The sequence below is a fragment of the Microtus pennsylvanicus genome, chromosome 2 (assembly GCF_037038515.1).
Source record: "Microtus pennsylvanicus isolate mMicPen1 chromosome 2, mMicPen1.hap1, whole genome shotgun sequence".
In the NCBI taxonomy this organism is placed as follows: domain Eukaryota; kingdom Metazoa; phylum Chordata; class Mammalia; order Rodentia; family Cricetidae; genus Microtus; species Microtus pennsylvanicus.
Window position 1 is genome coordinate 81,513,746 of NC_134580.1, and position 26,523 is coordinate 81,540,268.

At 42.3% G+C, this 26,523-nt stretch overlaps 1 protein-coding gene across 1 annotated transcript in view; it reads left to right on the top strand.

The window, feature by feature from the left end:
• Positions 1-21,307, top strand: part of LOC142844261 (uncharacterized) — a 40,543-nt gene extending 19,236 nt beyond the window's left edge. The window contains exons 7-13 of the mRNA XM_075962597.1: positions 11,839-11,955; positions 13,828-13,860; positions 13,949-14,010; positions 14,675-14,765; positions 19,007-19,101; positions 20,594-20,835; positions 21,228-21,307. Coding sequence (XP_075818712.1) covers positions 11,839-11,955; positions 13,828-13,860; positions 13,949-14,010; positions 14,675-14,705 — 243 coding nt within the window. The 3' untranslated portion in view covers positions 14,706-14,765; positions 19,007-19,101; positions 20,594-20,835; positions 21,228-21,307. The remainder of the gene's footprint in view (positions 1-11,838; positions 11,956-13,827; positions 13,861-13,948; positions 14,011-14,674; positions 14,766-19,006; positions 19,102-20,593; positions 20,836-21,227) is intronic.
• The last annotated feature ends 5,216 nt before the right edge of the window (positions 21,308-26,523 follow it).

Here is a 26,523-nt window from a genome sequence, read left to right on the forward strand (position 1 = left end):
AGGAGCTGAAGGGTGTGGGACACTGGCATCCAGGCGTGACAGGGCTGTTGTACTCTTAATCTCATAGCAGGTGTGATTACTTACACAAGAGCTGGACTACATTGAGCCTGCCAGAATTGTGTTGTGGGAGGGACTCACGGGGCCCCCATGCTTACTTGAGAATTTATAAGCAGTTATCAGTGGTCAGGGAGGGAGAGACATTGTCTTCAGTGGTATCGCCACTGATAAACTGCACGGTCCACTAAATCATTGAAAATAAGCAAAAAAGGGACAGACACATGAAATTAGAAGGGGAGCTAGTTAGGAAGAGGGAGTATAAGGGAGTTAGGGTGAGAGGAAAAAGGCAAGAAAGATAAACAGGGGAGAATGTAATTGAAATATATTATGTACCCATATGAAAATTTCATAATGAAACAAATTATATATAGGTAATATATGCTAATGAAAACATTTTAAAATCTGATTAACAATATGATTGCTTAGTTTGTAATAAGATAGAACCTAAGTCTGTAGATTCTCTTCCAAAAAATGAGAGAGACATTCTTTCCTAAGATTTGAAAGTAACACACACACACACACACATACACACATTTAACCTCAGCTCTTTGGATTTCAAGAGGATCAGATTTCTCAGAGCATCATGTGAGTCACTAATTTAACTTGGGAGTTCCCTCTTGGGTTTCATTCTGTCCTTCAGCCAGGAGTCTGTAGGCCATGTAGATGCCTGTAATAGCTATGAGTGCAGTCCGATGCAAACTTGTCAACTTAATTCAAATGTGTGAGGTGTGTGTGTGTGTGTGTGTGTGTGTGAGTGTGCGACTGTTTGACTGTTTTTTTTTGTAAGTCAATTGCACAGTTTAGTATGTAAACTTTGTAGATGTCAGTATTGTGCCAACAATGTCAAGAAGTATTCAATGTATTCCATCTAGTCCAAGGTGTATGAATCATCTGGCTAAGGCTGGCCTCAGTATATCATGTACGAGATTCATGGGGGACCCTTGGTTCAGTTGTCTAAATGTCAATAGAAACCTCTCTTGTTTCTGCAGAAAGACATAGAAGACAGATAGTATTTTTCAACTATGAAGCAGAGAGTATGGGGTATTTATATTCCCTCTCCCTCAAAGACTGAATGCAATAAAAGCCTGAATTCCAATAGTGACAGTTTGTCCAGGCATCACTCATAGTCTGGACTTTTATTTTATTTCATTTTTGAGCAGGGTCTCACTATATAGCCCTTGCTAGTCTGGAACTCTGGATATGTTAGACTAGCCTGCTCTTGAACTCACTGATATACACTTGCCTCTGCTTCCCCAGAGCTGGGATTAAAGACATGGGCCACTGCACCCATGGATTTTCAAGCTGTAAAAGGCAGAACCCTGGGGTGATGTGAGATTCCCCTCTGTATGTTGTGAATATCATTGGTTAATAAAGAAGCTTCTTTAGATCTATTGCAGTGCAGAATAGGGCAAGGTGGGAATTCTAAGCAGATAGTGGAGGAGAGCAGACAAATCAGGAAGATGCCATGTAGCCACCCAAGGAGAAAGATGCCTGTGGGAACCCGCCAGAACCTTGCCACTAGGCCATGACCTCGTGGTAATGCATGGATTAATAAAAATGGGTTAATTTAAGATGTAAGAGCTTGCTAGAAATACGCTTGAGCTATTGGCCAAGCAGTGTTGTAATAATACAATTTCTGTGTGATCATTTCATGCCTGGCTGACCGGGAAATGAACAAGATGCCTCAGGCTACACTGGGGAGTTCAGGCAGATGTAGAATTGAGCCCTAAAATTATCTTAGTTTATACACGGTCTCCTAAGTAACTGTCCCTCAGGGATGGAAGAAGCAAGCAGAAAAATGTGCTCATTTGCCTTACACATTTCTTAGAAATAGTAGATTATTCCTTTGTCTCTCATTTCATTGTTCAGCTCTTATTTCTGAAGCTCAGCATTTAGGTATAAGACAGGTGCTTCTTAGGGATACTCACTGAGTTTACACAGGAGGAAGATTAATACAGCTTCTATGTAGCTGGGAGAAGCAGCGACTCTGTTGAGATGGAATTTGACAAGAATAGAAACCCTTAATTACTCTCTATTATTCCTCTCATGTTAAATTGGTCATCTTGTTTGTGGTGATGTTAAACACAGACATGTCATGGTTTCAGGCTGGTATGATTTTTCCTTCTGTCCACATCCATTTTAAGAAAGTAAACAACTTCTTCCTTCTCTTCAAGGATCTGGAAACATTCCATGAAGTTTAGTGATTCGGTTTCAGGGTTTGGAAAAGTCAGAGTTAATTCTGGAAATGTTTTCATAACCAACTTTCTTCTATAGGGAGAAAATAGGACTTTTGTTTTGTAGAGACAGAGTCCCATGTAGCTCACACTGGCCTTAAACTTGCTGTGTGGACAAGCCTTCTGCCCCTACCTTTCAAGTGCTAGGATTATAGGCTTGTACCATCTTGCCTGGGTTCTTAAAATGCTGTTGTTGTTTTGAGATAGTCTCTCACTGTGTAGACCAGGCTGGCCTCAAACTTGTTCCTGCCCCTGCCACCCTCATGCTAGGATTACAAACCTATTGAGGGCCACCCTGTTCTAGGTAGACTGGGTATTTTAAGTTCTGTTATATCATTTCTTCTCCATGGCAGTCCTGGAAAGTGTGGAACCTAGATTTAAACCCAGGTCTGCTGCCTCAAAGTCTTGACTTTTATACTAGATTCTCCTAAGTGCTGTATGAACTTGCCCCATCTCCTCACTCTATGATGCCCTCTGATATTTGAAGTGTGAAATGAAGTATCTGACATTTAGAAGATACTGGACTGTTAAGTCTTACAGTAGTGTAGAAAGAACCAACGGTCATGAATGAAGGACATGTTATTTTCAGGCCTGCTTAGTGACTCCTCTCTTTCTGAGAAGTGGAGAACACCACCTGATTTTAGTTCTGTAACCAGAGCAAGTGTTTGTCTATGGATGCAATCAGGATGTTTTATCCTAAATTACCTGAGTACTTCAGTGGACTTGAGTATTCTGTGATATAGAGACAATAGTTTGTACTTTATAACAGTGAATGAGAATGCTACTTACTCCTTTGTGACCCAGGGGCTAGGTGTTGAAGTGTAGCTGGAATGCTCCCACAGGCGACTAGGATCTGTGTCACAATGTAGTCATTGTGCTACTTTCTTTTCTTTCTTTGAGTTTTGCAACAGGGTCTGAGTGTGTGGCCAAGGCTGGTCTGGAACTCATTATATAACCCTGATAAACCTTCAGCTTGCTATCTTCCTGTCTCAGCCTCCCGGGTGCTGAGATTCCAGGCCTGCACTAGCTCATTGTGCTTTCTTCCTAGTATAACCCAGCACTCCTGGCTCTTGTCTTTCCAAGTAGGTTCTCTTTCATCTGTCTTGTACCCTAGGGTGTCCAGTTTCAAATCAGAGGGGGAACGAACGCAAGTCCTCCAGAATGAATCCAGAAGACTTTTAATATATATGATGCTTTTGTTTTGGTTTGGAGACAGAATTCTCCTGTGTGGCCTAGGCTGGCCTCTTACTGAGATCTCCCCACCTCAGCCTCCATTTGTTCCAGAAATAGGTGTTAAACTAGAGTTAGTTTTGTATAGTTTGGGATGGACTTGAAGTCTGAGAGCTGAAGCGGAAGAAGTGACTTGAGGCCAGCGTGTTGAGGAATTGTGACTAGCGTGCAGCCGCTCCTTCTGCAAAGGCTTTAAGGCTGGGGGAGGGGACTATGGCTTTAGTCAGGAAGTTGTACTGTAAGTGGGATATCTGAGGCAGATACCCCACAGGTCATCACAACAATTAATCTCTTAAACCAAACCTAAAAATGAGATGAGCTTCAACTGGCCTTGCTAAAGTACAAAACCAGTTCGCTTGTGTCTCCAGTGTTAACATTGGCCTCGTGAGACCCTTTAGACTAAACAAGATTAAAAACAGTAAAATATGCTCCGAGCAGCATAATTGGCGGAAAACTTTTTCCACATAGACGCAATCATCTAGGCTTGTTTTCCTTCCCCGGTGTATGTGTATGTGTGGTGTGCAGACATGTATGGAGGTTCACGGTCATGTGTGTGTGGTTGTGGTGTCTCTTTCTGTGTGTGCACACTGGCCCAGGGTTGATTTCCAGTGTTTTCCTTAGTCACTCTCTGCCTTACATACTGAGGCAGTCTCTCCCACTGAACTTGGATTCAACTTTTTGCCTAGTCTAGCTGAGGATTCCCTTTCTTCCCTTTCTACGTGCTAGCATTACAGGTGGTCTACCACACCCCCCCAGCTTTTTTTGTTCTGAGAACCCAAACTCTAGTTTTCACATTGGCCTTGTCTGGTGAATACCACTCAGCCATATTTCCAGCTTCCTTCTATACAAGTATTTGCAGCTCAAACGATATGAAACAGCTTGGTCCTACTTGACTATGTCTTGGTGCTGCTGGACCAAACCCATTGAAAACAATGCTGAGGAGCTCTTTTGAGTACACTGGAAACAGTGCTGTATGCAAGACTAACGAGCATCAAACATGTGGAAAGGAATTCAGGATTTAAAGGAAAACTACTGAACAACCATAATGTAATTTTATTCTGCATATATTTTGTGAGCATACCGGATTCAGTCCATTGTTATACATTCATTTATGTGCACTGTGTTGCTTGTAGATGCCATGTCGGAGCCTCAGCCTTAAATGAGCATCCTCTGTCTAGTACTTCAGGGGCTTGCCTAGGGTTTTCTCGTGATGGTGAACCCAGAGAATCTCTATAGCCATGGATCCAACTCCCAGGACCACTGTTTTACATGCTATTCTCATGAGAGCAGTGGTGGAGGGACAGTTCCATTTGAGAACAAAGGAAAGAAGGGACAAAGAGTCTAAAGGCTAGGAAGGCAATGCTTATTTGGCTTGGTTTTGTTTTTCCTTTCTCCCCAGCTGTGATGTTATTATGCCTAAATAAATACTGTGTTGGGGAAAGTTTTGGAAGCACTAAGACTATGTATGACTCAGACTCTCTCTGTCACCCTGGCCTTTGCTCACAACTCTCATCTGGCTCAACTCAATATTATGAACATGTTTCTTCAGAAGATAACTGTGTGGTCAAAAGGAACATTATCACCTTGTGTGCTGTAACTCCATTTAATATATATATGTATATATATGTGCACGCACACACACGTACACATGTTACTTTAGCATTTTAAGATGCACTCGCAAAATAATATGTGGCCTTTTCAGACATTCTTAGCATTACCTATCTCTCCTTTCTCCCTCTTCCTCTATGTTACCAACATACTTTTAATATTGTCTGGGTGGTTGAGATACGTGCTGAGAAATGGTGTTTTATAAAGTTTGATCTGTGCAACAACATAGATGAACCTTGAATAGTAAGTGGAGAAAAATACCTTTTTTCTTTTTTCATCCATGTTGTTACACATAACAAAATTTTCTTTGTTTCTAAAGTTTCCTTGTGTAAAAAAAAAATTTCCTTGTGTGGAGTTAATGGTTTGTCTATTAATTATGTTCTACTCACCTCCCACCCCATTTCCCCTAATTTGTAGGAAGACTATAGGTTAAAATACATTTAGACCTTTCTCTGTAATTAGATGAAGCCATAATTTACTGTGGTCCATGTTTGCTGTATTTTACCAATAGGTTATTATCTTTATTGCATTTTGGGTCATCCACAATTTCAGTTTTTATTTTTTTGTGATTGAAGGGTTATCGGTGATTTCTTCATTTCTGTACTGTCTAATTGTCTTATATTATTGATAGTTTTCTGGCTGAACGTGATTGCCTTGTCATCTAAAGAATGCAGCGCGCTTAGTGGAAGAAAATAAGCGTGTTTACCTTGCACTAACATTTGAGTCCTTTTTCTTCATGTATTTGATTTTCCAAATTCCATTAAGTTAATCCCTCACAGTGTAACACAGTTGTTTATACAGTTTAGACATATTTCTGTTACACAACCTACTTGATTTTCAAGGCTCCATTCTGTTTTTTCCTGAGTCATTTTCTGCAGCATGAATAATAAATACCAAGAGACAGATATTGGGGTTCCACCTGAAGACTAGAAAAGCAAAAGCAGCCAAGCCACTAGAGAGCTCTTACCTCTTTGAAATCTTCAGACTGAAAGAGAACCAGTCCTCGTCTGCCTTATATTCCTCTCTAGTGCTGGGATTAAAGACGTGCACCACCACTATGCAGCCTCTATGGCTGACTAGTGTAACTGCTGGATTAAAGATGTGTGCCACCACTGCCTGGTCTGTATGGCTGACTAGTGTGGCTGCTGGATTAAAGGTGTGTGCCACCACTGCCTGGTCTGTATGGCTGACTAGTGTGGCTGCTGGATTAAAGGTGTGTGCCACCACTGCCTGGTCTGTATGGCTGACTAGTGTGGCTGCTGGATTAAAGGTGTGTGCCACCACTGCCTGGTCTGTATGGCTGACTAGTGTGGCTGCTTTTCACTGACCTTCGGGCAAGCTTTATTTATTAAAATACAAATAACAGTTCATCACTGAGAGAAGTCAGGGCAGGAACTCAAGCAAGGCAGAAACCTGGAGTCAGGAGCTGATGCAGGTCATGGAGGAGTGCTGGCTGCTTGCTGGCTGCTTACTGGATTGCTCCTCATGGCTTGCCCAGTTTGCATTCTTGTAGCACCCAAGATCACCAGCCCAAGGATGCCACCACCCATGCCAATTAATAGTTTAGAAAATACACTATAGACTTGCCTGCAGGCAGCTCTTATGGAGGCATTGTTTTCAGTTGAGAGTCCCTCTTTTCAAATGACTCCAGCTTGTGTTAAGATGACACAAAGCTATCCAGGAACTATATGGTTTTGTTGTTGTTGTTTTTGTTTTTAGGATAGGCTTTCTCTGTGTAACAGCCTTTGCTGTCCAGACTGGCCTCAACCTCGCCGAGATCTGCCTGAGTGCTGGGATTAAAGACGTGCACTAACACTGCTGGGTCCATATGCACTTTTTACAATTACTTTTGCTATGAGTCCACTTGGTTAGAGAACATAATAGCTAACAGAATAAAAACCCATACAAACCAAAGCAACTTATCAGTGACAAATCCCTCTAGGAATATGTAGGCCGCCCCTATGCTTGGATGAACCATTGTTAGGAAATTGTCAGCAGTGTTGTTGATTCTGGTTGGATTTGAGAAAGGGATGTCTGAGCCGGGCCTGGTGACACACACCTTTAGTCCCAGCACTCTGAAGGCAGAGGCAGGCAGGTTCTCTGAGTTTGAGACCAGCCTGATCTACAGAGTGAGTTCCAGGACAGCCAGGACTGTTACACAGAGAAACCCTATTTAGAACAACAAAATAAAAAGGAAAAAGAGAAAGGAAGAAAGAAAGGAAGAAAGGAAGAAAGGAAGAAAGGAAGAAAGAAAGAAAGAAAGAGGGGGGAGCGGGGGAGGGAGGAAGGGAGAGAGAGAGGGAGGGAGAGAGAGGGAGAGGAAAAAAGAACAAGGTCTATAGTGCTGTGCATTATATATGTTCCATTACTTGAATTCTTAAAAAATAAAGGAAGTCACCTATCTATTCTTAATTGGTGTCTGCGGCAGACTGTAGTTCAGTGATTTATCTTAACTCTTAGACTATGATGTCATATTGTGAGGCACAATTAATAAAAACTCAGAGAAATTGGGGTTCAACCTGAAGACCCAAAAAGCAAAACAGCCAGCTACTGGCTCTTACTTTGACCTCCATCCAAAAATGGCGATCCTGCCTCCAGGAATCTCAGAATGAGACTGTGTCTGAGAGCTGTCTCCTCCCACTTTATAATCCTCCCTAGGGCCGGGATTAAGAGCATGCACCACTGGGATTAAAGACATGCACCACCCAGTTTCTATTGCAACTAGTGTGGCTACTGAGATTAAAGGTGTGTGTAAGGCTGAACAGTGAGGCTGTTTTACTCTCTAATCTTCTGGCAAACATTTATTTATTAAAATACAAATGAAATGCCACTATAGTATTGCTGCCTGGGGGACCAGCCTCCAAGCAGCACAGGGTTCAAAGGGCAATTCACAACATTAGACTTTTCTGTCTGAGGGTGTTAAGGAAAAAGACACTCACTCAATCTCTTGATGCTTTCCTTCTTTATTCTTCTGTATTTTTTAAGGCCCATGTAGCAGCAGAAAGGTCCAGCCTCTTCTGATAGACTGAACTGGAATGGACTGGGCTTGGACTGGACCCCAAACAGCCATACAAAGACGTATTTATTGATTGTTATACAGTATTTCCTCATACCAAGGTCCCTAATCTAAATTTGCACATCTTACTGAAGACCATCACATGCCTCCATGATTCTAGTCATTCACTATGCATTGTGTGCAATACACAATAATACAAGAGCCTCAAGTGTACCTGAGGTGTCTTGTGACCAAAGTCATAGGATGGCCACAGGACCCTTTGGCAAAACATTCACTGTTTTCTACAAGGATTCTTCAAGATGAAGGTACTTCTGAAATACGGCTGTTCAATCCAATATATCTACCCCATACAGTGACTGTGTTAAATTTCTTACAGAGTACAGGTAAAAACGCTTTGTTTCAGCTAATGATGCACACCGAGACCCGTGACTATGTCTTTTGGCATTAGAGTCTTTCAGCTCTAAGATTAAAGGATTTTGAGCCAGCCTGGTTCCTGGGACTCAACTGTTTCTCTTAATCATTAACTTGAGCTATGATCTAGGCAGCTCCTTAAGTGACCCCTTACATAGACCCCTGTTGTGTGACGTTTCCTTGTAGTTACTTTTATTTATCACAACTCTGTATTTTTAATATTATTATATAATATATTGTATAATGTAACATTATTATTATCAATTAAACAGTATCTGTTAGAGAGAAGTCATTTTTTATTATAGTCTACAGGTAAAAAATGTCCAGTGAGCAGGATGTTTCCATGAGATAAACACATTACATTACAGGCAGTAGGGCATCTCCCCATACCCGATTCACACCAGAGAAAGATAGCAACAGCAACATGTAAAGGCACAAGAGAATCAAAAGACATCCTGGAGTCTGTAGTCTCAGGGCCTTGCCTCACCCACCAGAGAGTCTCCTACTGATGGGCTGACACCTCGAACCCCAATTGTCACCCGCTGCTCCCCTGACATGGCTTATGTCTCATTGTGTTAACATGGGTGGAGTGGAACATGTCTTATCTCGCTGTTTTCCTCTTTCTAAGGTTGTGGCTTTTCCAGGATCTTCTGATGAGCTAAGCCTACCAGCTCTTGAGGAGTGGGTACTGTATCTTTTTGTTGGTTTTTCTAGATAGGGTTTCTCTGTAGCTTTGGAGCCTGTCCTGGAACTAGCGCTTGTAGACCAGGCTGGCTTTGAACTCACAGGGATCTGCCTACCTCTCTCTCCCAAGTGCTGGGATTAAAGGTGTGTGCCAACACCGCCCAGCTGTGGTACTGTGTCTTAGTCTCCATCATTCTTGACTGGAGCCCTGATCCTGTTGATATTCTTCTATCATCAGCTATAGTGCTTTCTTCAGTGGTACTTTCAGAGAACACATAGGCATTTGGATAAGGACATGAACGAAGTAACAATCTTTGGTTTTTTTCTCTCTCTTTATTCTGCTCAGCTGAGCATAAACTGTGGGTAGTAACGATTACCTAAATTATTCTATTATTAATAAAAACTCCCGAGTCAGATATGGGGTTAGAACCAGATTGATCAGGGGCAGAGAAGTAACTAGTGACCTCCTTTCTGTCTCCTTCCTTAATCCAAAGAACACACATCTTTCTAAGCATCTCTCTACTACTTCCCATGTCTCTCTATATATCCTCAGTCCTCCAAAACCTCTATGGCTAATTTTGGTCAGCTATTAGCTAGCTCTGGCCTCGAATACAAGGTAAACCTTATTGCCACAGCAGAGTGGTAGTATGAACAATTCTGCAACAGGGCAGAAATAAAGTTTAGATTTAGATGTGGCCCTTCGCTGTTTCCACCTCTGTTCTCACCTCCTGCCCCAGGAAGCTGGAGTGTGTGGAGGATATTTCAAATAGTGAATGAATGGTAGTCAATTCATCTAATCTAATGCAGCAAAATATATTGCTTCTTCAGACTCAAGGAATGTCACCTGGCCAGACTTTAGGAGGCAAGCAAGACCTCTCCCAATTTTTAACTTTGTTAACATAGTTTGTGTGACTAGAGAGAGCTACAAGAGAGACCATGGGAAGGATCTCTCTTGAACAGAGCTCAAGTCTTCACAGCACCCTGGGTTCTTTTGGCCTTTTGCCTAGACCATGGACACATTAAAAAGCAAACAGAAGTAATAACGGCCAAGAAGCCTAAGTGGAGCTGCTGGAATACGAGACGATGTAGTCTTGACTTAGCTCCTGTCTTTACCTGGTTGCCCCCAGTTTCGCCTGTGACAGCAGTCTGTGTGATAGACATCTTACAGCTGGAGAAACTGGAGTTTACAAAATGCAAGGAACTTGCCTAGGATCACCAACTTTGAAGCACAAGACTAGGTGCACACCACAATCTGGAACCATACTAGATGTTTCACAGAATTGAAAGGGAAGTCGATAAAATAATCAGGAAAGCACTGGGGCCCCCGCGGCAGCAGGAATCGCAGGCAGTGCCACACAGAGTAGGCTGGCACGAGCGCCATAGTTGACACTTCCGCCGCTGTGCTGGGCACTCCTGGAGAACTTGTCATCTGCTGTTCTGCTTTTGTGTCTTTCTTCGGGAAGTCAAATGGGACTGTCTACCTGCTTGGCAGCCTCCTTGTGTGTGTCATTGTTCCAGCTGCCAGCAAGTGAAAGGGCTCCGAGGTGGAAAACTGGGTTCTGCTTCCCACCACGACCAGCATCGGTGGTCAAGAGTGTTAGGATGCTGCCTGGCAGAGTTCAGTTGAAATTTCAGGAAACCTAGAAACTTAAAGTGCAGTTGCCACATGAGGATTACTGGTGGTTTCTGAATTAGTCACAAAATCTGACCACAGATGAAGCGATTGTCCAGCAGAACCTACCAGCTATCAGGAGCAGTCAGAGGAGCGACTGTCAGGGACAGCTCTCTCTAACTTCTAGCTGGTCCTGTGGGGTCTTCAGACCATGAGTCACCTTCTTGAGCAGTGTTTCACTGTAACCACCTCATTAGCCTTAGTGAACATTTCTCTGTGTATCAGGAGGAGCAGGTTTTTGCCTTTTTATCTTTGTCCTGCCTTAGGCTCTTTTGTGTTAGACTACAGAACACTGGGGCTGAGATACTGCTCAGCCATTTGAGATACTTACTGCTCTTTTAGATGACCTAAGTTTGGTTTCTAGTGCCTGTACCAAGTAGTCATAACTGCCTGTAGCTTATGTTCCATGGACTCTGATGCTCTCTTCTGGTTTCACCAGGCACTCACACACGTGTGCACATACTCCACATACTACATGCACCTACATGCAGGTAATGAAAATAAATCCTTTTTAAAAGGACTAGCCCTGGGCAGTGGTCTACAAATCAAGTTCCAAGACAGCCAGAGCTACACAGTGAAACCCTGTCTTGGGGAAAAAAAGAAAACAAAAAGGACTAGGAAACGTATTTTAAAACAAACAAAAAATGAGGCTAGTACTCAGTAGGTACCTAAAAATATTTGAGCAATTTGAATTTTCCCTTAAAATCTTTTCTTGTGAAGCTGAAGTGATTCTTACGAATGACCAGTTCAGGTGTGAGCTGCCATGTGGGTACTGGAAATTGAACCTGAGGTCCAGTGCTCTTAACTGCTGAACTATCTCTCTAGCCCCAATATTTTAATTTTATTTTTTTTTTTTAGGTTTAATGTATTTTTTCAATGTGCTGTGGGAAGATGGATCAATAAGCTTTCTACTTTTGTTGTTACAGGTGTTCCAGGACTTGGGTACTGAAGTACTGTCTGGAGCTGCCCAAGGTTACAACATATGCCTCTTTGCCTATGGGCAGACGGGCTCTGGGAAGACATATACCATGCTGGGGACTCCAGTAAGTGTTAGCACTGGAGTGAACTATCTTCCTAATGTCACAACAAACCTGTATCTTACATTGTCCTTACCACTGTGATATGGAGCATGACCTCCATAATCAATATTAAAGGGATTAAAGGCATGCGTGTGACCCTCTCCTATACTTAACAATGGCATTTTACTAGTTTACCTGAACAGTAAAGTTTGTATAATTAGTCTCTCTTTGTGAAACTTTGAAAAACTAGACTTTCATGATTCCCTTTGACAATGAGTCCTTGTTGATCCCACTGGATATATGTATTCCAGGTTCATCACATAAAGCTTCACAATTTGACTGGGGTTAAACCTGGACTGCATTTTAGTGCTATACAGGGATAAGAATGCCGTGTTCAGCTTTCAAAGCTATGTGTATTAGAAGAAAGCAAGAGATGTAGCTTTGCTGGGGGCTTTTTAAAAATGTAGAGTATAATGCAAGTTGTTTTTAATCACAGAAAATTGAGGGGATAATGCCAGGTATGGTGGCACATGCCTTTAATCCCTTTAATCTTTGAAGGTAGTAGAGGCAAGGCAAATCTTTGATTCCAGGCCATCCAGGGATACACACTGAGACTCTGTCTCAAAACAGACAACAGCAATAAAAATAAAATTAAGGGGATAGCATTCCTTAAGAATACCCTTAGTCAGGACCACGGGGGGTGCACCCACCCACTGTGACAGTGGAACTGATCTATTGGGAGCTCACCAAGGCCAGCTAGACTGGGACTGAATAAGCATGGGATGAAACCGGATTTTCTGAACGTGGCGGACAATGAAGGCTGATGAGAAGCCAAGGACGAGGGCACTAGGTTTCGATCCTAATATGTGAACTGGCTTTGTGGGAGCCTAGCCTGTTTGGATGCTCACCTTCCTGGTCCTGGATAGAAGTGGGAGGACCTTGAACTTCCAGCAGGGCAGGGAATCTAGACTGCTCTTCATTCTCAAGAGGGAGGGGGAAATGGAGTGTTGGGAGGGAAAGAGGAGTGGGGAGAGGGGGAGGGGAGTGAGGGAAGGGGTAATGTGTGCAAGGAGGGGGAGGGAAATGGGATTTTTTTTTTTTGCAACAACTAAAAAAAAAAAAAAGAATACCCTTTCTAGCCAGGCAGTGGTGGTGCAAGCCTTTAATCCCAGCACTCTGAAGGTGGAGACAAGTGGATCTCTGTGAATTTGAGGCTAGCCTGGTTTACAAGAGCTAGTTCCAGGACAGGCTCCAGAAACCCTGTCTCGAAAAAACAAAACAAAACAAACAAACAAACCTAGAAGATATAGAAGTATGCTAGTGAGATGACCTGAGCACTGGTTGACAAATAACATTGTATAGAAACAATCTGAAAAAATAGCCCACTTCTCTGGGTACAGCTCACTGTTCCCTTTGTCTGTGGTTAGTGTGGTTTCAGACATTTGAAATTAATAAAAAAAAATCCTACTAGGTCAAAAGGGATAAAACCTTAAGCCTCTGGTTATGAGATAGAGGAAATACCTACTTCTTTCGATTTTTGCAGTTTTGCAGAGGGTGTTTGTGTGTGCTTCTGTATCTAGGGATCTAGACACAGTAGGGATCTAGAAGAGACCACATTAGTGGTGGAAAATGATAAAGTTCATTGCAGGAAAGCACATGTCTAAGTTTGCCAGCTTCTCCTATCTATTTATGGTAATAATCTGCCTCTCATCTGTGTCTCTTGATAGTGCCAGCCTCAAGTTTTATACGTCCTTCTATCGTGGCTAGCTAGCACTAAGCCCACACACCCCTCCTCTGTGTTTGGGGGGGTCCAGGATCCCGGGTGTTTGGGGGTAAGAGGAGGGCAGGGGCATTGCCCAGAGTTAACAGTAATGTTTTTCTTTTTCTGTCATCCAGGCTTCTGTTGGGCTGACCCCACGGATATGTGAGGTATAGACTCTCTCTGATGATGTACTTTCAGAGTAAGTTTCCTATGTCAGCTCCCTTCAGGGAAATCTGACCCTCTGATTTTGTGCAGGCTCTCTTCATCAGGGAAGATGGCTGTGCCTCACTGCCTTCTTCCTGCAGCATAAAAGTAAGGTAAGAACTCAAGCTCCAGACCCCTAAATGTCCTAGTTCCTTGGTCTGTTTGTAAAGCTCCTAGCAGTGAGACCAGGACCTGTCCTTGATGCTTAGATGGCTTTTGGGAATCTGTTTCCCATGCTGGATTTCTTCAACCAGCCATGATGCAGATGGAGGAGCTCAGTCCTGCCTCAACTTGATGTGCCCTGCTTTGTTCAAGCCCATGGGGGCCTGCACTTTTCTGAATGGAGGCAGATGAGGAGTGGATGGGGAAGGGGGGATGGGAGGAGGAAGGGACTTGATGCACAGGACAGAAGGAGAGGAGGGAGGGAAAACTGTAATTGATATGTAAAATAAATGGAAAAAATGTTAATTAAGTTTTAAAAAATTAACTAAAAAAATGCTATCTTAGTTCCTTTCTTGTTGCTATGATAAAACACCAAGACCAAAGCGACTGATAGAAGAAAGAGTTTATTTGGACTTAGGGTTCCACAAGGTTAGGATATATAATGGTGGGTACAGCAAGGTGACAAAAAGCAGGAACAGGAAGCTGAGAGCTCAAATCTTAAACCATAATCATGAAGCTGAGAGAACTAGTGGGGACTGTCAGGAGGATTTTAATCTCGAAGCCTGCCCCAGTGACACACTTCTTCCAGTAAGGCTGTTCTGCTCACTGTCTCAGTTACTTTTCAATTGCTGCAAGAGGACACTAGGACCGAGGCAACTGGAGGGTCCCTATTGCGAACAGCACTGAAATCTGTGGAGTCCTAAAGGTAAGGAAGATGTCTGTTCCAGCAGAGGATTCTGATTTTGTGTCGACCCCTAAATAAATAACCGTCTATTTGTTAGTTCTGAGCTAGTGTGGGATTTCTTTTAAGTGTCCTTCCACATAACTGAGACCCTTTTCACATAAATTTTTGATTTTATACTCAGTTTATGTGGTAAAAGATTCATTCTGAGATAATATCTTCTCTCTACATTAAAATTCCTGTAGTGGAATGTTAGGGGGATAACATGACCAAAATGCAGGCAAGACTCAGATCTACATGATCCACATGTGCCTTCTGTAATTTCTCTTCAATCAAAGCCAATTCTCTCTTCCAGTTGACAATACCCTGGGTCTGTTTAAGTCATTGTCACCAGCTAAGGTTTTGTTTAAATTAATCAGGTCGTCAGGTTTTATTCCAATAGTGTGCCATAGAAGGAAAATGTCCCCTAGCAATCTTTGGAAGTCATTAAGAGTCTGCCAACAGTCTTTCCTAATTTGCACCTTCGGGGTTTTATTTTTTATAAACCTATTTTATAAGCTAAATAATTTAAGTTTATTATATTGCATTTAAATTAAAGATATTACACATAATACTGCTTCAAGGGACGTGGACATACAACTGAGATCAAAAGAGACTTCTTATAATAAAGTGTGATAAGGCAATAAGATAGTTACGTTAGGTGGCAAAATAGATATAGTAAATACACAACTTTAAATAAGCAGCTGAGAGATGCCTCACTGAGCTACTATTTGAGCGTCGGGATTGTGTGGTCACTAGGATGAGACTGCAAATACAGTGGGCTAGCTGAGTGCTTGGTGTACAACGAGATTCCATAAATTCATAGTAACATTCTTACGAAGAATGTCTGAAATCATTAGGAGTTGGCTAGATTTCTGCACCCTCTGCCGGCCGGCCTTTTGGGGGGAAGGAGCACTTGATGAGTGCTCTCTGTCTCTTGTTGGAGCTCCTCACTGACTCTTCCCAGAGCCTGAGCCCTTTGATCTCTGTCTGCTTATCCCAGCTGAAGCACCACTTTCCAACTCTTGACTGTCTCTTAGATCACATCCTGAGCGATCCCAACAAAGGATGCCTTGTGAGGTCAGGTTGTAGTCCGACCCTTGCTAAATTGCTGTTGTCTTTTACTAGCCTCGTCTCTGGTTCTCCTTTTTTCATCGCAAAGTTAAAAAGCCATACTAAACCAAGTTTCAGGCTCTACTCCGGGTGGGTTCTCACACAGAACCCAATACTAGCAGCTGGTGCCCCTAGTCCAAAATCTCCTCAAAAGCCTGGCCCATAGTCTCTAGCACAAACAGCAGTAGGTAAGAAATTAGGGTAAACCTGAACTCCCAAACTATGCAGCAAACACCTGATGTTTTCAGAATACCCATCCTCTCTCCATAGCCCCGCCTTCTTGGATCTTCTCCTGGGTCACACCCCAACACATAATCATCTGCCATGCCTCTCCCCCTTAGAACCCCTTGGTTGTGTCTTTGTGGAAGTGGAAGGTTGTAGGGCATCAATTGGTGTCTGTCATTGTGATGCGATAGGTAACAAACAAGGCCTGCCTGGTCGCCAGGGTAATGGCGCTTTCACAGTTCCAAAGGCAGAAGCCTCAGTCTCGTCTTCCGACCCAGGGAGAGTGGTCGTGTTTCAGGGACGTGGAGGCGGAGGCGCTGAGTTTGGGATTCCAGAGTTGACGTGGCTTAGGTCGAGCGGTATTCCTGAGTTGACTTGGCTTAGGTCGAGCGGGGGGGAGCCCGGCTTTGCCGGTGCCACCCACCTGCAGGTGAGTCTGGTGGGCAGGCCTCGCTGGGAGCCCCGCATAGGCCCACAGTGCACCGCTGGCCAGGGGACACTGGAGCTCAGCCGGCCGCCCCGCCCCTCGCAGCTCCGCCTCTGTCACCTGCCCATCCTAGGTGGCAGCCCAGTTGCTGCAGCCCTATGAGGCCCAGGAGCATTTAGACACCCTGGTGGCCAGCAGGGTCCTTTCTCCTTGGGAGAGGCTCAGAGGTGGGCGAGCCGGCCAGTCCTGCGTGTTTCTAGGTGGGGTGTGTGACAAAGCCTGGCTTTAAGTCTAGAGACTCCTTTATAAATATGCTAATCACCCTCAGTGGAAAACCACACACTATATGCCTGAATCTCAACATCATATACCTTATGGAATGTACAGATATGTGTCAATAAAAATAAGAACTTAAGTTTCCTATGGGTGTCTCTAAACATAATTATTTAACAGTTTCTGTTCATTTTTCTTTAGAAAACCACTTCTCATTGATAAAACACAGATATAGAAAGGCACACTATAAAACATATAGTTACTGTAACAGATATAACTTGGTTGTCCATTCTAGAAGCCCTTCTTTATGCTTTCCTTTTAGTTTTATTATCCTTTTGGGAATCTTGCCCTTTTCACTTGCTACGTCTTCCATCTTTTGCTTACAACGGTGTGTAGAGAGACATGGGTCCTGCGGCTGTGGAGTTGGACACTCCGCAGGAGTGCACATGGCTTATGTGGTTCAGTGTGTTCCTCTGTCCTCTGCGTTTCCTGCAGATGTAGCAGGATGGGTGGCCTGAGTTTCCATGCTTTGACAAGACTCTAGAAGGTGGTTATCTTCTTTCTTTGGGAAGTTCATAATGTCTGGACTTTACTTTATCAGCTATTGACTGATCGGTATCTAGATACCTTGATCAGGGCCTGAAAATGTTAGAATAGTTGTTTTTTTTTTTCTGAATAATTTTATGGGAAGGTAGTGCACACTTGTGTGTGCGTTCATGTTTGTGTGTGTGTGTGTATGTGCGTGCGTGTGTGCGTGCAGGCTAGAGGTCACCCCTGGGTGCCCTTAGGAATCCTCCACCCTTGCCCTTTTGAGACAGGGTCTCCCTGGGACCTGTGCTGGTCAGATAAGTGAGGATGGCTGTCCAGGGAGTCTCGAGGTCTTGCCTTCACATTTTTGGTTCTAGGATTCCAAGTGTGCTGCCAGACCTGGCAGTCTGTGAGCCATTCCCTCATCAGTGTGCTCGACACACTGATTAGTTAACAAACGCCAATTGGCTCTGCCCTTTGCTTGGTTTGTTGCACACCCGTGGCTACCATCTGTTTCCTCTTGAACGGACACTGCTGAAGCCAGATTTGGTGGTGGTCGTTGATTTTGACTGTTGCTACGTTAACCTGGGGGTTGACAGGAAACTTGATTGTGCAGGGACTTTTCTGTTGTTGGGGGGCGCTGTTTGTTCTGCTCAGGTTGCCCACAGGTCTTTGCTGTTCCTCTACTTGCTTTGCTCTTATCTGGGGATCTAAGAAGCACACACATGTTCCTTCTTCCCTGCCTATTGCCATCTTCTGAGTCCATCAGTTGGTTGTTTGCTTATTCCCAAGAGCGGCATGTAAAATTTAAAGACAGAATAATCATCTGATAAGTTATATTCTAGTATGAATTTCTTTAGAAGATTTATACAGATCTCTATGAAAGATTACTGATGGTGTTCATTTCCTTTATTAAAATTAATCTTCAATGGTTGGGGTGTGGATTAGCGGTTGAGTGTCTACACAGCATGCGCAGGCCCTGAATCCTCAGCATAGGGGCTTTGGGGGTGTAGCTTTTCTGAGCACAGCCTTTTCTTTATGGGTTTAATTTTCTGTTCACTGATTTCTGCTCTGGACTTTGTCTCCTGCTCTCTGCTTGTGTTGCCTTTTGTTTTCTAATTCTGCTCAGAACAAGCGGATACTGATTTCAGTCATTTACTACTGTAAATGTCTATACTCCACATTGAATAGTGACTCTCCACTGACACCACATGGTTTGTCAGGGAAACTACATGAAAGAACGGGCTTCGGGAACACATGAGAAGGGAAATTTTGATGAGTCTTGGGGTTTTATCGAAAATCAGAAAAGGATCAATGTGGGAGAAGGAAAACTTAAGATTTTTGTTTATCAATGAAAAAACATAGGGTATTAAAAGGCAGCCCTTAAGACATCCTTGACAATGATGTCCTTGCATTTAAAGATTGTGTTCTTGCATTTTATTATTCAAACTGATCCTAGTGATGGTGCGTGCAATAAGGCACCTGAGCAGGACAGGGTGTGGCACACAGCTGGCTGCACCCAGAATCCAGTGACAGTCCCTTCTCTCACACAGATGATATGGGTACTAATGTCTAGCTGCACCCATCTGCTTTACTTACTCCCCAGCAGCCTGTATCTGTTTTTACTGATTGTTGCGCTTTCTTTCTATTTCTCTTGCAGAGATGCTGAGGCTATTTTATGACATAGGGAATGCAGTTTTACATGAATTGTCGGGCTTTAATGCCGAGCAAGAGATGAAAGATCGTTTGGAAGCTGTGAGTAACTTTGTCCAGATCCAGATTAACAAGACCTCCGTTGTGTGTTCTTCTGAGGAGAATAACTTAAGCTAGAGGGATGTGAGCAGCCTCCCTCGTGCAGTAGAAGTGATGTTTAAGAAAACCACTGCCACTCTGTAAATGATCCTGTTAGTCCGAGAGCTGTGGGGAAAGAAACCAAGTGTAGATGAGCCGGGAAAGATGGGTCTCTGCTATCTACTTAGACAGTTTAGTATCAAACTGTCTTAAGAAGTTATTGTTAACCAGCGGTTGTGGCGCACGCCTTTAAACCCAGCACTCGAAAGGCAGAGGCAAGTGGATCTCTGTGAGTTCGAGGCCGGCCTGGTCTACTAGAGCTAGTTCCAGGACAGGAGCCAAAAGCTATGGAGGAAACCTTGTCTCGAAAATCCAAAAAAAAAAAGAAAAAAAAAGAGAGAGGGGGGGGAGATACAAAAAAGTTATTGTTAACATCTTCCTTCTCCCCTTCCTCCTCCCTATCCTCCCCTTCCTCCTCCCTATCCTCCCTTTCCTCCTCCTTAGGGACATAACTCTTGTTCCACAGGAAAAGTGTAAAGAGTAAATTGGACTGGAGCACTATATTTGTTTATAAACCTCTGTTTATTTCTGTAAATTTGTCTGCCTTTCTTATAGTTTGCATTGTATTTTCCAACCCTTGAGGATTCAAAAGATGTCCATGAACTTTTTCAAAGACAAGTGGCAAGCCAAAGAGTTGAGGGCTTTTGTTTTGTTTAAGTAATTTTTGATAAATTATTTTAATTTAATTTAATTTGTTTGAGACAGGGTCTCGTGTATTCCAGGCTGGTCTCCAACTTGCTCTGTAGCTAGCCAAAGAATGACCTTGGACTCCTGATCTCTCAGCCTCTGCCTTCTGAGTGTTGGGTATCGCTGTAGAGAACGAACAGGAACCGTCAGGTATTGGGGGCGTGTGCAGTTTACCCTGATGTTGCTGTGCCCCTGTGGCTCACAGTGGTTGTAAGTCAGCCTCGACTCCCCCTGCCCCCTGTATTATATTGTCAGAAGTGTTCCTTCTGAGAGGAGTTTTTCAAGTTCTGAGCCACAGCCCTTGAGGGCACTTGTTACCTCCCAGTGCCCTGCTTAGCCTTGCCTTTCAGGGACATTGCTGTCCCTTGACTGCACTGGGGATGTGGCTCAGGAGAAGAGCACCTATGCAGTGTGGATAAGGCCCTAGGTTTAGCCCCTCCTACAGCAGGGCCACGAAAAGGAGGGGAATCTAATAGGGTTGTTTAACATCTCAAAGTTGGTTTTAAAGGCAAGTAATTTCTTTGTTTGAATTCTTTTCATCCTCTATGGTTCCTATGGCAACTCTCTTCCCCTGGCTATGGTGGCAGGCACTAACCTTTTCCTTTTCATGTTGAAGCTTTCAGACTTTCCATGAGTCATATTGTTAGATTTTTTTATTTTTTCCATTTTATACTCATCATTTCACTCAGGCTTGCTACTTTGCCCTCAGGCCTTAAACATGCCAGCATCTTATATCATCATTTCCTTTCCGTGTTCAATAAATGGTGTCCAGCCGTCCCAGTCCGCTCCAGCTGTCAGTCACAGCAGCCCTGTAACCACGGTGTGCCATGGTGTGCTTAGTGCAGCGTGCATGTGTGCATGTGTGTGCCTGGGGACATGGAGGACAGCAACAGAAAAGAGTATCAGAGACAAGATGAGGGTGTGTCAGATCTTTTGAAGATGGAATAACAGGTATTTGTGGCTTCTAGGATACAAACCCTAGTCACCATTGTTGTAGGACAAGCTTTCTTAAACTCAGCTATCTTCCCAGCCCAAAATTTATCCCTTTGTGTTAATTTTTTTTCTTGATTCTGTCGTTGCTGTTTGATTTTGTTGTGGTGGTTGGTTGGTTGGTTTTATTGGTTTTTGTTTGTTTGTTTGATACAGGGTCTTTCTGACTGTTCTGGGACTCTAAACCAGGATGGCTTCTAAGAGAGATCTTCCTGCTTCTCGCTCCTGAGTGCTTCTATCACTTTAATGAAGCTGTAATTCAATGTCTCTAAAAGGCAAACAGTGTAAAAAAGATAAAATATATATTGATTGTAACTCTTAAGTAAGTGACTTCAATCTGTTGCAATTTTCAGCATTATAAGAACTCAAAGGAGCTGAAAGAACTAAAACAAGTCAAGGAGAAGGAGGAATTGATTACACATTTGCAAGCCCAGCTTCACCAGGCACAGTCAGAACAAGCCGTGAAGGTAGGAGTGAGTCACCTCGGTATTATTATCTTAACAAATCATTACCAGCCAACGGATATCCACAACAAATGCCTCTTGTAAGACAATCAGTAGCAATCTTGTATCAGATGGTAGCTTCCTGCCTGACCTCAATCTCTCGCTTACTTCCACATCTACTCATTTATTAGAGTGTGCAAACGTGTATGGCATTCTCGGTTGGTATTTGCACATATTCAGTGTATTCTTCATATATGGATCGTGTGTTCTGAGAAACTCGTGAATTACATGATTCATAGCATTCGGTCAGCTCCGATGCTTTCATTTTCTCCTTGCAGGTTTCTGTTAACCTTTATTTTTGGTTGAGTATTTTTTTTAACCAATTTTGATTAATATTTTTTAGATTTCTCCTTTCTCTCATTTAACTCAAGGCATTCTGTTTTGTGTTTGGCTTTCTCTTCTGAAACGAGCTTTCTTTTATATCAACTTCATGAATTTTATTAATTTTTCAAATTTTCTAACTCTAATTTTCCTTTCATGTCCTCTTCTTACAGTGTCTTTCAGCATATTGTTCTGCTCCTTATTCTTTGTGATTTTTGTTGTTGATTTTGAAGGAAGGTCTCACAATGTAGCCCAGTTTTACCTTGAACTTGTGGCAGTCCTCCTGTCTCAGCATTTTGAGTGCTGGAATTATAGGCATGAGCCACCATGCCTGACTTTTGAATGATATTATGTAATTGTTCATGCATCTTTTGTGTGAAGATTTTTGCTTACATGTATGTATATGCACTACATACCCCCAGAGGTCAGACGAAGACATCAGATCCCCTGGAATTGGAGTTACAGATAGCGTGGGTGCTGGTACGGAACCTGGATCTTTTCATGTGAGCAGCAAGTGCTAGTAGCGACTGAAACATTGCTAAGCCTCTATCTATACAGATCGCATATGGGATTTTTTTCCTGTGGATGGCCTGCATTTACCCTTGATCAAAGAACAGGAAGGGTTGCATCTCTTCTAATACTAGCTGCCACCTATTCCTGCAAATACCTCTTGGTTACCTTGGATTTTTTCCCTATTCCAAAGGAACATCAGATGTAGCTCTATTGCTCTCTTTTTTATCATTACTTTACAGTCTCTAATGCCAAGAAAATCCCAATTTTCATGGTTTGCCCTTAGCTTCTTTAGTCCACGGTTTGTAGAATAAATTCCTACATATTGTTACTGTTGTCCATGTTTTTCTGCTCAGTATCTGAATGGTCTGCCTCTTTGCTGCGTTAGCTTTCAAAGAAATTGAAAAGCGTATTGCTATTGCTTCTGTCTTCTTCTGAAAAGTTTTGGCAATTGAATGATATTTTATAAATTAGCAAATAAAATTCGTTGTCCATTAAAGTTGAAATTACAAAAAAATAGGGTAGGTATTCAAGGCAAATGAGAAAGTCAAAAGAACTAAAAGTTGCCAATCCCATTGCTTAAGTAAATATTTTCTCCTTCAGTTGGATGAGGAATCGGCTGCGATGGAGGAGTTTGTATTGATGAAGCAGCAGCTTCAAGAAAATAAAGGACTCATTTGCACTTTGCGGACTGAGCTCAGGCAGAAAGAGGAAGAGCAAGCTGCACAGGTAGGATGATGGCGCCTCCATTAGGATAGAATCCATGAGGCCCTCAATGGTGCAAGGGGCAAGTCAATCCCGGCAGTCACTTGAAAAGCATGGTAGATGAAAGTATGGTACCTAGGATATTAAAGCCAAGCTTAGGCGGGTGTGGCAGAAGAAGCTACAAGTATGGTAAGTGGTTCATATTTCAGTAGGAAACACCAGAACCCCTCAAAAATGCCATTAAGGTTGGTGAACTTGCCATAGCTTTATGGTGGCTGTTTTTATTCCTTAGGTCAAGATACTCCATTTTAATAGCACAGAGATTCTGTATCTCAGGAAAGGGCTCATGGTGGAACTCAAAGGAAATGGATAGATACAACAAAAGAAATCAAATCATTACCTCCATTCTTTTCTGATTAAAATCTTGTTAGGAAGATATATCTTAGGCTTAAAGCTACTTACTGAACATAGACTAAAGAAGTGGAGGGTATGAGGCTCATTGCTAATGACTCTAGTATGCAGCATTCTTCTTCATGGTCATTCTGAAGCCAGAGCCAGAGCAGTAGTGCTCTCCTGTCAGTCTGTCCTTCCCTGCCTGCCCCTCCCGCTCTCCTTTGCTTCCTGGTCTACTCATTTATTAGAGTTTGCATGTGTGTTTGTGACAGTCTTGATATTTGCACATATTCAGTGTATTTTTCGTGTATGGATCGTGTGTTTTCAGAAACTCTTGAATTACATGATGCATAGCATTCGGTCAGCTCCGATGCTTTCATTTTTTTCCTTGCAGGTTTCTGTTAACCTTTATTTTTCGTTGTGTAATTTTTTTTCCCAATTTTGATTAATATTTTTTTGAATTATCCGTTTTCTTATTTAACTCAAGGCATTCTGTTTTGTGTTTGGCTTCCTCTTCTGAAACGAGTTTTCTTTTATATCAACCTCATTAAATTTTATTACTTTTTAAAACTATTCTAATGCTTATGTTCCTTTCATGTCCTCTTCATTTTTGTTAATCATGGTTAACTATGAAATAAGTTACAGTGTCTTTCAGCATATTGTTCTGCTTTTTATTCTTCGTGATTTTTGTTGTTGTTTTTGAAGGAAGGTCTCACAATGTAGCCCAGTTTTACCTTGAACTTGTGGCAGTCCTCCTGTCTCAGCCTCTTTAGTGCTGGAATTATAGGCATGAGCCACCATGCCTGACTTTTGAATGGTATTATGTAATTGTTTATGCATCTTTTGTGTGAATGTTTTTGCTTACATGTATGTATATGCACTACATAACCCCAAGAGGTCAGACGAGGACATCAGATCCCCTGGAACTGGAGGTACAGATAGCGTGGGTGCTGTGATGGAACCTGGATCTTTTCACAAGAGCAGCAAATGCTAGTTGCCACTGAACCATTGCTAAACCTCTATACAGATCGCATTTGGGTTTTTTTTTCCTGTGGATGGCCTGCATTTAGCCATGATCAAAGACCGGGAAGTGTTGCATCTCTTCTAATACTAGTTGCCACCTATTCCTGCAAATACTTCTTGGTTACCTTGGATTTTTCCCTATTCCAAAGGAACATCAGATGTAGCTCTGTTGCTGTCTTTTTTTCATCATTATTATTTTATAGTCTCTAATGCCAAGAAAATCCCAATTTTTATTGTTTGCCCTTTACTTGTTTAGTTAAGGTTTTTAGGATAGTTTTTACATATTGTTACTGTTTTCCATGTTTTTCTGCTCACTGTCTATTTGGTCTGTCTCTTTGCTATGTTAGCTTTCAAAGAAATTGAAAAGCGTATTGCTATTGCTTCTGTCTTCTTCTGAAAAGTTTTGGCGATTCAATGATACTTTATAAATTAGCAAGTAAAATTCTTGTTGCATTATTAAAGTGGAAATTAGAAAAAAATAGGGTAGATATTCAAGGTAAATGAGAAAGTCAAAACAACTAAAAGTTGCCAATCCCATTGCTTAAGTAAATATTTTCTCCTTCAGTTGGATGAGAAATCAGCTGTAATGGAGGAGTTAGTCTTGATGAAGCAGCAGCTTCAAGAAAATAAAGAACTCATTTGCACTTTGCGGACTGAGCTCAGGCAGAAAGAGGAAGAGCAAGCTGCACAGGTAGGATGATGGCGCCTCCATTAGGATAGAATCCATGAGGCCCACAATGTTCAGGTGGCAAGTCATTCCCGGCAGTCACTTGAAAAGCATGGTAGATGAAAGTATGGTACCTAGGATATTAAAGCCAAGCTTAGGAGGGTGTGGCAGAAGAAGCTACAAGTATGGTAAGTGGTTCATATGTCAGTAGGAAACACCAGAACCCCTCAAAAATGCCATTAAGGTTGGTGAACTTGCCATAGCTTTATGGTGGCTGTTTTTATTCCTTAGGTCAAGATACTCCATTTTAATAGCACACAGAGATTCTGTATCTCAGGAACGGGCTCGTGGCGGAACTCAAAGGAAACGGATAGATACAACAAAAGAAATCAAATCATTACCTCCATTCTTTTCTGATTAAAATCTTGTTAGGAAGATATATCTTAGCCTTAAAGCTACTTACTGAACATAGACTAAAGAAGTGGAGGGTATGAGGCTCATTGCTAATGACTCTAGTATGCAGCTTTCTTCTTCATGGTCATTCTGAAGCCAGAGCCAGATCAGTAGTGCTCTTTTCAGTCTGTCACTCCCTGCCTGCCCATCCCGCTCTCCCTTGCTTCCTGGTCTACTCATTTATTAGAGTTTGCATGTGTGTGTGTGACGGTCTTGATATTTGCAAATATTCAGTGTATTTTTCGTGTATGGGTCGTGTGTTTTCAGAAACTCTTGAATTACATGATGCATAGCATTCTGTCAGCTCCGATGCTTTCATTTTTTTCCTTGCAGGTTTCTGTTAACCTTTATGTTTCGTTGTGTATTTTTTTTCCCAATTTTGATTAATATTTTTTTGATTTATCCGTTTTCTTATTTAACTCAAGGCATTCTGTTTTGTGTTTGGCTTCCTCTTCTGAAAGGAGTTTTCTTTTCTATCAACCTCATGAATTTTATTACTTTTTAAAACTATTCTAATGCTTATGTTCCTTTCATGTCCTCTTCATTTTTGTTAATCATGGTTAACTATGAAATAAGTTACAGTGTCTTTCAGCATATTGTTCTGCTTTGTATTCTTCGTGATTTTTGTTGTTGTTTTTGAAGGAAGGTCTCACAATGTAGCCCAGTTTTACCTTGAACTTGTGGCAGTCCTCCTGTCTCAGCCTCTTGAGTGCTGGAATTATAGGCATGAGCCACCATGCCTGACTTTTGAATGGTATTATGTAATTGTTCATGCATCTTTTGTGTGAATGTTTTTGCTTACATGTATGTATATGCACTACATACCCCAAGAGGTGAGACGAGGACATCAGATCCCCTGGAACTGGAGTAACAGATAGCATGGGTGCTGTGATGGAACCTGGATCTTTTCACAAGAGCAGCAAGTGCTAGTTGCCACTGAACCATTGCTAAACCTCTATACAAATCGCATTTGGGTTTTTTTTTTCCTGTGGATGGCCTGCATTTAGCCATGATCAAAGAACGGGAAGTGTTGCATCTCTTCTAATACTAGCTGCCACCTATTCCTGCAAATAC